General features: G+C 52.3%; 1 protein-coding gene across 1 annotated transcript in view; it reads left to right on the forward strand.

Moving 5' to 3' along the window:
- Positions 1–1,009: 1,009 nt before the first annotated feature.
- Positions 1,010–11,368, forward strand: part of TG (thyroglobulin) — a 216,739-nt gene continuing 206,380 nt past the window's right edge. The window contains exons 1-5 of the mRNA XM_006912929.2: positions 1,010–1,076; positions 2,078–2,186; positions 3,739–3,836; positions 4,971–5,174; positions 5,535–5,694. Of these exons, the coding sequence (XP_006912991.1) occupies positions 1,010–1,076; positions 2,078–2,186; positions 3,739–3,836; positions 4,971–5,174; positions 5,535–5,694 (638 nt within the window). The remainder of the gene's footprint in view (positions 1,077–2,077; positions 2,187–3,738; positions 3,837–4,970; positions 5,175–5,534; positions 5,695–11,368) is intronic.

The following is an 11,368-nucleotide window of genomic DNA, read 5'->3' on the forward strand; positions in this document are numbered from 1 at the left end:
CCTCGGACGATGTCCCTCCAGATCCTCGCTCGCCCTTCCTTTCTAGGACCTCAGCGAGGTCCTCCCTGCTCACCTACCACCCTTCCCAATCTGTCACTAGCCCATCGCCCTGCTGGGCAGTTCTTCTGTGTACCTGTCATTCCCTGGCACGATGCCATTCGAACATGGGAAAATCAAGAGTAACAGCTGCTAGCATTTCTTGGGCACATACTCATCCATATCTCGTTTATTCCCTTATGGCCACCCTATCAAGGAGGTACACGTTCTTTTTCTCCTGTTATTTCTGTTTTCTAGAGGAAGAGGCCGGGGCTCAGGGGCACGAGGTCACTTTGCCATGCCTTCCAGAGACAAGAGTGGCCGAAGGAAATGGGCTTTGCTCGAGAAAACACACCGGTGTTCAGGCTTTGTGTGGGAGACACAGTTCCTGCTCCCTGTAGGTCGGCGATGTCTGACGTCCTGCACAGAGGGAAAGGGGAGGATAAATATGGACACGAACGTGCGTGTGTATTTGGCTCCCTCGCTGAAATACTTACATTCTGCATTAACGACTTCTGTTTTCGCTCCGCCATACCCTCGTTGCCTAGCGTGCTGTCTGCTACCTTTGGGCTCTAAGATGAGTATGGGTAGAAGGAAGGAGGGAAGGGAGGGAGGGAAGAAGGGAGGGAGGGAGAGAGGGCTTGCTGTTCTCCCAGGGCCCTGATCCCGGTGCCCGCAGCCACTGTGGCTTTGGCTTTCCCGTGTGAAGATGAAGTTTGAAGCCACCCCACCCACGCCTGCCCCCGCGTATCCTCAGCAAGACTTTCATCCCCTGCTGGAAACATGAGTGTTCTCAGAGGGAGCAGGCACAGGTGAGGACCCTTTGTGACCAGCAGAGCAAACAGGGCAGGTGCCGCTTCACTGAGTGCCTGCAGGTGGGGGAGTGGGCCCAGCGGCCCTATAAAGGCTCCCCAGCCAGAGCCTGGGGCAGGCAGTGGCTTCTCCCCCTGTACCCCTGGAGGAGCCCGGAACAATGGCCCTGGCCCTGTGGGCACTCAGCCTGCTGGGCTCCGCCAGCTTGGTGGCCGCCAACATCTTCGGTGAGTTCCCAGCACGAGGCCAAGGAGCATGGGGTGGAGAGGGAGCGGCCAGGCCAGCTCTAGGCAGCCAGGCTCTGCCCCTGGGTCTTCCAACATCTGTGACCTCGTTTAATCCCTGCGACGTCCCCAGGTCGGTTATTTGCTCTTTCCTTTACAGGCGAAGACACAGAGGTTCTGAGAGGTGGACGGAATTGTCTGAGGTCCCAGAGCCAGTGGTTGGTGGAGAGAAGATAGGGAAACAGATCTTCCTAATTTAATTCTAATTCCCCTCATCCCGCCCCGTTAGCAAATTTTCGACACCGACATTCTTTATTCTCTTAGCTATTTCGAGGCCTAGGTACCCACGTGCCGTGTTCGTGTGGTCAGCAGCTAGTCATTAAACAGATCTACCTGTGCAGGGACATAGACCTCGGTTCTGGCCGCGGCTCAGCCACTTTCCTGTGGGACCCTGATCAGTCTGAGCTTCAGCTTCCTTGTTGGAAAAGGAAGCAGAGACACTTACCTTCCGATGTGGTTGTGGTTTCTGAGTAAACTGCATGTTACACGCGTTCTCAATGGAAAATAAGACAAGCGGGATTTACTCGTTCGTTCGTCCCCGGCTCTGTGCCAGGAAGCTGCTCCGTCTGCAGGGGTGGCCGGGGGAATTCCGAACACCTCCTCAGTGGGGTTCTCACCCAGCCAGGGCCTGGGGGAACGAGCAGCCGCAGCTTTACTGTGAATCCTTTTGCCAGCTGTGTGACCTTGAGCGAGTTACTTTCGCTTGTCCCGGTCTTCATGCCACATGGGCAAAACGGAGACATGGCCCCCGCCCCACGGGAGCATTGAGGGTTAAATGAGCTAATGTCATTCTTGGGAAAGTGTGAGTAGCCACAGAATTGCAAGCTGGAGCTTGACGGTTGGTGACGATGATAGAAATACAACCCAGAAGAGCATCTGTGCCCGTCTTTGTCCCTGGAACCCAGTCCACGCCCCTGTCTGACGAGCTGCTTCCCTTTCTGTAGAATACCAGGTGGATGCCCAACCTCTTCGGCCCTGCGAGCTGCAGAGGGAAAAGGCCTTTCTGAAGCAGGCAGACTACGTCCCCCAGTGTGCAGAAGATGGCAGCTTCCAGTAAGGCTCACGCCAGCCCGGCTCATTCGCGCCCTGTGCCCTGCCCACCCCCGCCCTGCCCTGTCCTCCAGTGCTGTCCTCCATGCACCGAGATGTGGCCGCTGTCATGTGGAGGGCGCCCGCCCGCCTCGCGGTTCTCCAGGCTGAGCCACGCTGGGGGATCTGACCCGGAGCGCCCAATCCCTGCTTCTGCCCAGCTCGGACCAAGGACGTCCCTTCTCTTCCTGCCAAAGCTTTTACTATAACTGCTTTAATCAAAGGGTGCGGGGGATCGGATAATTTGTGCTTTGCCCCCCCCCACCCCCATCTTCTCGAAATCAGAGGTGGAGGGAGCAGAAACTGGCTGGGCTTTCAGGTCAGTGGCTGCCGGGTCCAGCTGTGGCCTGTGTCCTCCCGTCCCCCCGGTGGGCTCCTCTCTCGAAGGGGTGTTTCAGCTGCCTCATCATGAGCTAAGGACCGGGACACTCCCCGTGTAGGGTGGAGTGAGAATCTAAACAACTCCCCGCACAGAAAACACAGGAATCCTTCGTATGTGATGTAGTTTAACTTCCCAGGCTCTTCCCGTCAGGTTGAACGAGGGCCACCCGCTCTGTAGCAGGGGTCCCCAGCCCCTGGGCCGCAGACCAGTACTGGACTGTGGCCTGTTAGGAACCGGGCCGCACAGCAGGAGGTGAGCGTGGGCCAGTGAGCGAAGCTTTGTCTGTGTTTGCAGCCGCTCCCAGCAGTAGCATCACCGCCTCAGCTCCGCCTCAGGTCACCAGGCATCAGATTCTCATAGGAGCACCGGCCCCTGGTGCCACAAAGGTTGGGGACCGCTGCTCTACAGGACTCGGGTCTGGAGCCTTGTGAGACATCCCTCATGCTCTCGAGTGCGCCTGACAAAGCTCTGACATGCTCCCAAGAGCGCAGTGACGCTCCTTGCTTGGATCCTTGGGAATCCTGAGCTGGCAGAGGAGTGAGGATGGTCCACCTCCACCCGCCTTATTTATGTGGCTTTTCATGTCCCTTGTTCCAGCCACTTGCAGTTTCAGGCCTGCTGGGTCCTCCTCAGGAGGCTTTGCCTACGCTGCCCTCTTTACGGGGAGCCTGTCACCTTCTCTGTCTCTAGAATAACAGCTCATCGTTCCGCTCACCTCAGTGTAGCTGTCATTTCCTCTGGCAAACCCCAGACGCGCTTCCCTGTGCCTCTCATAAGCGAAGCCCTGGTCCCTGCCAGCCCCAACCCCCACCCCTCCCCTACGATGAGGTGTCTCTGCCCCTGGTCCACGTAAAGGGGGCACCGCCTTCACCTTCTGCGGCCTCATGTAGCCGAAGCGTCACACACCAGGGCGGGCACTTGAGACGGAGCGTGGCTGGAGAGTGAGGGACCCGGGCGCTGCAGGGGTCAGCGAGACAGGAATGCTTCTCCTTTCTCAAGTCACCTGGCCCCTCCCCGCAGTCTCTCCCTGATTTACATGGAAACTTGATCAGTGGAGAGGCAGAGTGAAGGTGACCTGGGTTGTGGCTTCGGGAGCCGTTGACGGCGTCCTCGCGCTGTGTCTCCTGCCCTCAGGACTGTCCAGTGCCAACAGGATGGTCGCTCCTGCTGGTGTGTGGGTGCGGACGGCAGGGAAGTGCCTGGCAGCCGGCAGCCTGGGCGGCCCGCGGCCTGTAAGTGTGATGCGGGGGAGGAGGGGAAGGGAGCATCCCGTGGGAAGGGGGACTTTGCCAGGACCACGCACATCCAGAAAGGAGCACCGGGTTAGGCGTGTGACCACGCGAGTGTCCCTCTGGGCTGCTGGCTCTTCTCAGTTCAGCTCACGGTCGTGCACTTGGGGTCCTATTTCCCACAAGATTGCTGTGAAAAACAAATGGGACGATCGAGTCACGCCTTCAGCAAATAGCGACCGAGTCCCCCGCGTTCTGGGGACCGGGCCTGGTGCTGAGCAGACCCCGGAGAGCAGACAGCCGAGGCCCCTGAACCAGAAGTGGCCACGTGCACATGAAATGTTTTCTCACCTGACGTGTTCTGAAATTTGAGACCTAGGCGAAAACTTTCTTGTTAAAATAATTATTATGATGAGCAAAAGAAACACAGCCCCACTTTAAAGCATGTCACAGTGTAAGCCTAAAACAAAGGCCAGTTTAAGCCCGTCACCTTTAAATGGTGTACTTGAACCAAGGTATCCTTTAACAGTGAAAAGCTCTGTTTCGGGCTGGCTTAGGGGACAGGCTGGCTCCCAACGCTTTTTGACTGAATGACCCCGGCCAGGCCACACGCCCTCACTGAGCATGTAGCAGGAATAGAGGGTGGCCATGAGAATCTAACACACGTAGAACATCAGACACATAGTAGGTATGCAACTGGGGCAATCATCATTAGTGCAACTGGTCTTTAGGCACTGAAAAAGGCAGGTGCATTTCAGTTCTGTAGATAAGCAGAGTGGGGCGCAGAGTGGCGAAGCAACGTCCCCAGGCTTATGCAGCAGACACGAGGGGAAAATAGGGTTCAGACAAGCGCTGGGAACAGCCCCATTTGCAGCACCAGCGTGGTGGGGCGTCCGGTGACCTGTGGGACACAGTGAAAACTGCCCTTCTCTGACTAGAAGGAATCCTAGGGTAAAGATGGGCAGTCGGAAGGATGGTCCTGAGCCTGTCCCCAACTCGCCGAGCGTCCGCGGCCTGGGGCCCCCCTCAGCTGTGGGAAGGACCACTTTCCCCGCTTAGGGCGGGGGGTGAGCCCTGAGCCGAGACCGCCGAGCTGTGCCTGCAGCACTGTTCTGAGGCTGCTCTTTGCGTCCTTAGGCCTGTCCTTCTGCCAGCTGCAGAAGCAGCAAATCTTGCTGAGTGGCTATGCCAGCGGCACGGCCACCTCCTACCTCCCTCAGTGTCAGGACTCAGGGGATTACTCGCCAGTGCAGTGTGACGTGCGGCGGGAGCAGTGCTGGTGTGTGGACGCAGAAGGGATGGAGGTGTACGGGACCCGCCAGCCGGGGAAGCCGAGGCGATGTAAGTCTCACAGAGCAGCGGGACCCCACGGGGTGGGGTGTGCGGCTTCCACGCGGTGACCAAACCCTGTCGGGCGTCCCTGCAAAAGGCAGGGAACCTGGCACTTCTGACGGCCCCATGTCTTCGGGGCACCTGCTTTGCCACGTCATTTTCCACGTGGCGGATGATCAGGATTCTCCGGCCCACGGTAGGGAGCATAAGCTGGATTTCAGCGAGCGCTCGCCTGTCTCCTGTTGCAGACCTTTGTCCCTGTTTGGGCCTCTAACTGTCGCATGTATAGCATACATACGTGAATGTAGACTGCAGAAGCATAGGTACCTACTCATACATACAAATTAATTTTTCCTTGGAAACGTGTAGGTCCAAGGAGCTGTGAGATCAGAAACCGCCGTCTTCTCCACGGGGTGGGCGACAAGTCACCCCCGCAGTGTTCTCCAGATGGTGGGTTTCTGCCCGTCCAGTGCAAATTCGTCAACACCACGGACATGATGGTTTTCGACCTGATCCATAGCTTCAACAGGTAAGGGGAGCCAGCCTCTGTACCCTCCTATCTCCTGCCACAGCTCACGCTCACGTTGGTGTTGGGTGCCAAGAAGTGCCAAGAAGTATCATACATGCTTGGTGGGAATTGTGAGGGGCCAGCCTTTCGTACGCTGCCGATGTACATTTAAAAGGTGACAGAGTTTTTACCAAAGAAAGCTGGCAACAGTTACGCAAATTAAAAATACATGAATCCTCTGGCCCAGCCAGCCCATGGAAATAAAAACACCAGAATGCGAAGACATATGTACTAGGATGTCTACTGCATCTGTTTTCATTGTAGCCGAAAACTGGGAACAAAGTGTCTGAGCAACCCTGAGGTGGATGGCTGAATAAATGTGTATCCCCCATAAATATTTATGCAGCCATCAAACAGAATGCATTAGAACTACACCAGTCGACTGGGAGAAGGTTCTGCAGCTTATTACGATAATATGATAGATGATACAAAGTACAGATAATATAACATTGTTTAATTTTTAGAAAACAAACAAACATACACATCCTGTTATGTGCGTATGTGAGTATATGGTTATACTTGATCCTGTTATGTGCGTGTGTGAGTGTATGGTTATACTTGGTCTGTAGAGCCCTAGGTCAGCACGGAGAATAATATGAATATGCACGTACTGGGTGATCAGACCACCGTGGGAAAGGAAGGGGCAGCAAGTTGATGAGAATCGGCAGAAAAGGAGAAAGGAAAGCACCACGAAAAGCGTGGCTGCGATCATATTTATGCGTTTCTGTGAGGGGCGTGTATGTATGCTCTCATAGATAAACTTAGAGATTTAAATAACAAATATAAAAAGAGCGATGCATTATGGCGCTCAGCCCAAGTAATCGGATAACCCGGTGATTCGGGTAGCTGCTTTATTGTTGTAAAGGACCCCGCACGGACTTCAGATAAAATAGGAACGTCCTGAGGACATAGGGCCCCGCCTCGTCCGCAGTTTTCCACCTCTTGGTTTTAGTTCCCCGAGGTCCACTGCGGTCCAGGAATACTAAATGAACAATTCGCAAGTTTTAAACCGCGCGCTCTTCTGAGCAGTGTGATGAAATCTCACGAGTCCGCTCTGTCCAGCCTGGACGTGGACCGTCCCTGTGCCCTGCGTCTTTCCGCAGCAGACGCTCCTGCCTGTGAGTCCCTTAGTAGCCGTCTTGATGATCAGATCATCACACTGTCACGGCACCACAGAGCTTGTGTTCAAGTCACCCTGATTTTACTTCACAACGACCCCACAGAGCAAGAATAGTGATACTGGCAATTCGGATATGTCAGAGAGATGCCGTAAAGTGCTTCCTTTAAGTGAAGAGGTGAGTGAAGGACAGTTGTTTTGAGTGCGAGAGATGTCACATTCACATAATTTTTATTACGGTACATCGTTACAGTTGTTCTGTTTTTATTATTAGTTGTTATTGTTAATATCTCATTGTGCCTAGTTGATAAATTAAACTATCATAGATATATATGTGTAGGAGAAAAACATAGTATAAATAGAGTACTAGCTGTAGTTCAGGCATCCACTGGGGGGTCTTGGACTGTAACCACCATGGATAAGGGGCGGGGGGCGGGGCTACTGGAAAAGTAAATAGGAAGCTTAGGCTGAGAATACTGCCAGGAATTCTCTTGGAGAACCTGAGCCTTTACGTGGCTGACTTCCAAACGACCACTTTCTTTCTGAATTCCTGATTCCACAGTCAAGGGTGGGGCCTGTACGCATTCTCCCAGAGCACCGAGAAATGAGAAACGAGCCTTAAACTGTTCTTTTTCGACCGAGCGTACACCCTCCGGCGCTCCAAGCCCCTCTATGTCCCCCTGCTCCATCCATCTGCATTACTTGCCTAGCCCCTTAGCATTTGCCATTGTGACTCTAATTAGGGCTCTGCCACCGCTTGGACAGCGACCTGGCCACTTACTCTTTGTGAATCTCAGTGCCCCCATCTGTGGAGACAGATAGGACAGATTAGGTCATGGTGAAGAGCCGACAGACCTCATCTATGAAAACACTGCATAAAACTTGTCAATTATTATGCATCTGTAGGAAGTCTTTACGTATAACTCAGCTTCAGCAAACGTAGATTAGATGTTTGGTCCCCAGGCCCAGAGAATGGCCTGCCTATGACTACATAAAACAGTCTGATTTACTGATGTTCATTGATGCAAACCAATGTGTACTCAGTTCAACTAAGTGCTTACTGCATACAGGGGGTTTAACATCCTTTTACCCACTTTAATACTTACAAAAATAACTGAATGAAAAATTATGGTCTCTAGCATACGAACGAGGAATCTGAAGCAGAGGTTAAGGAACTCACCCTAAGAAGCATAACTAATGGGTGCTAGAGCTGTCTGGCTCCTTTTACTATCCCATGCAACCTCAATTCATTGGTTTCCCCTACAGTGCATAGCACAGGGCCTGGCACACAGTAGGCCTACAATCAATACTTACAATTGATGCATCAAAGAACTTCTCCAAGGGTGCCCGCTTGAGGCACAATTCACAGCTCCTCCCACCAGAGGGCAGTCGAGTTAAATGCAAAAGTTCAGGACTTAGCCTCCATTGTTTAAGACAGACAAAAAAATTTACTCTTGAAATGGGATCTTTTTCTTTTGTGTAAGCAAGCATGTCTCAGCGGATTTTGATTTAGGTGGGTCATGGGAAGGGTCAGGTTGTTGGTTACTGGAAGCTCAGCCATGTTCGGGAATTTTCCGATTAGCAGACCTGGGCGGTGCCAGGCCCAGAGACTCCGCTGGGCACAGTGGCAGCAGCCATGGAGGCTGTATAAAGATGGAAAGCCTAGATTTAACACCTAGAGTTGCTAGATTAAAAACAGCAACAACAACAACAACAACAACAACAACTACCTAGGGTTGCTAGATTAAAAACAACAACAACAACAACAACAACAACAACAAAAAACCAGGATAGCCAGTTATATTTGAATTCAGATAAGCAAGGAGTAGTTTTTTAGTGTGAGCATTTCCCTAATATTGCACCAAGATTTTTAAGCTGTGTCGTGGGGTGGGAGGGGTTGGGTATATCTTAATGACCATCGGAGGAGGACTAGGATTTAGAAAAGAATGGGCCGAGATTGAAGAAAAGCTGAGTGGGTGCTGGGAGGTGACTCGATGAGTTCGGAGGTGACTGTACTGGTCTGGGTGAGAGGTATTGGACAGGAAGATGGAGAGATGGGTGAGGATGGTTGGAGAAGTATTTACGAGGTGAAGCCCACAGACTTGCTGAAGGAATAGGTACGGAGGGGCAGGGGGCAAGAAGAATCGAGGGATCTCCGAGGTCTGGTTTCTAGGTGGATGGTGGAGGATGAGTCTGGGAAGGAAAAGTCACAAATCTGATTTTGAAATATTGAATCCGAGGGGATTTTGGAGGGAGATTCGAGTGGAAAAGTGGTGTCAGGCAGTTGACTTCCTTCCAAGCGCCTACGGCGAGGCTGGGAGCCTGTTTGCCAACCTGTTGTGGGTTCTTAATGTGCTGGATGATGATTTGCACTTGAACTTGGCCACAGGGTTTGCCACTTGAGGCAGGCCCCTTTGCCTCTGGAGGAAGGCCACTGCTAACTACACCTGTTTGATGGATGACTTTTAAAAACCCGTGTCATGATGCGGAGTAAGCTTTGCTAGTCCTCCTGACTCTTCCTCCGTTATTCATGGGCTCTGGCCTAGATACCAGTTAGGGAAACGTCTTCCGGCCGAGCAGACTGGACGCGATGGTGTTAAGAGCTGATGTTGGCGATCTGGGTTGACATTCAGTTCCTGGGTTTCTTCATCAGCCCTGTCCTTAGTGGCTACGGTCGCTCATACTTCCTTAGCAACCAGTCTCTCCTGCAGTGCCTGGGCAACCCATGACATCCAGATAATTCAGTGAGAAGGATCTAGTGGATCTTAGTGTGTGGCGAAGGAGCATCATTACCAGAATATGCACGTAACTGAGTGGAGACATCCTCCTAGGCTGACCTTCCAATGACCTCCCACGGGACATCTGCTGGGCCTTGAGCCCTGTGCTAGGTCACAGTGCCCACTTTAAAGAGAGTGACTCTAGTGCAGGAGAGAGTCAAATACATTGCTAAATTTATTAATCGATGCTTAGATTTCCGGAGGACTATCCGTGGGCGCATGCAGAATCTGACTGTGTGGGAAGTGTCAGCTACTTGACCCCAGAGACATGACACCTGCTCTGCCAAAGGGCAGGACCAGATCCCAGCTGGGACTGGCGCCGTTCTTCCGGCGGGCCTTTCCTGTGAGTCCTCTGACTCTGGGTTGGCTGCGATCTGAGCATCAACTCAGCGATGCTGTCGTTTTTGTCTCCATTACCGTGTTCTTTCTTGAGGGCTTTTCCGTGGTTATCCTGAGATTTTACTTTTTATTCAACAAAAGGGAAGCGTTCTTTTCCACTAGATGAAATACATATTATTTCTTAATTGTTAAGCATCGTGTCGATTTTCTCTTTCTCCTTTCTTCTGAGATGCCCAGAACAGGGTCGAGGTGTAAAATGGAGAAAATCACGAGGAAGGCAAAATAAGGGTAGAAAATAAGAATAAAGCTGGGCGAAGATCGGTACACACCATTCGGCCTATAAAGTCTGAACGGAGGTGAGGGGCTGCATGCTGTCTCTGAGCTTCCTAGAACCAGAGGAAGGGAAAATAGTCTAAGTTATTCGGTTTCCACCAGATAAAAATAAACCAGTTTCTCAGAGGGACACAATTTTTTTTCTATTGACAATGGGAAGAACTCTTTTTCTCAGATCCTTGGAAGGAGATAATGCCATATGCCACAGGGTGTTGTATGCCGTGACATTGTCCTGCTGCCAAGACCATCGATTTCCTAAGGCGGGTACCCGTAAGGGGCAGTAGGCGTGGCATTTTCACCATCAGTGCTTCCAGGATCGAGATGCGTGGGTTCCGGCATTCGCCAGCAGACTCGTACCTCCCTCTGTGACTACCAACCTGTCAGGTCTCCCTTCTGCCCACACAGTGGTCCTCTGTCTCCCCCCTTGAATTTAGGGACCTGCGAATGACCCCGGATGTGGTCTCCATTCTTCCGGTCTCCCTCACCTTGCCAAATCATCGTTCTTAGCGTTAGCATCCCGCCAGAGGCTCGCGTCTTCTGAGAGCGTTCTTTGGCAGTGCAAGGGCTTCCAAACCCAGCCGACTCACGTACTAGGATGGAGACAGGGCCGTCCGCCTTTCCTCAGGTCCGGGCTTAATGGTTCGGCTTTTCTTGGGGCGTCAGAGGAGGGTTGGGAATCGAATGATAACGGCAGAAGCAGCGAATAAACTGGCTCAAATATTATACGGGGGGAGGAGTCCGAAATTCATAGACGGTGACATTGTTTCAGTAATCAACCACGAAAATCAGATCGGATCACCCTGGATTTTAGGAACCAGGGACATGGGGGAAGTTTCCGAGCTCGAACTTGCTGTCGACTGCAGGGCAGTCTCCTAAGGACCGTGCTCTATTTACGGACGTGCCACCTGTTACTGATTTTGTTAGTAGTAATTGATAGTGAGAGTCAAACGCGGTTAGGCCAGAACCGGAATTCTGATGTGTCTGCTCCAGGTCTCTAGCTATTTTCACTGCACACGAAATTGTCAAGGAGAGATCAAAGATGCCCGCGCAGGGTATCTGTCTCAGGGAA

Source organism: Pteropus alecto, unplaced genomic scaffold (genome assembly GCF_000325575.1).
Source record: "Pteropus alecto unplaced genomic scaffold, ASM32557v1 scaffold105, whole genome shotgun sequence".
Taxonomy (NCBI): domain Eukaryota; kingdom Metazoa; phylum Chordata; class Mammalia; order Chiroptera; family Pteropodidae; genus Pteropus; species Pteropus alecto.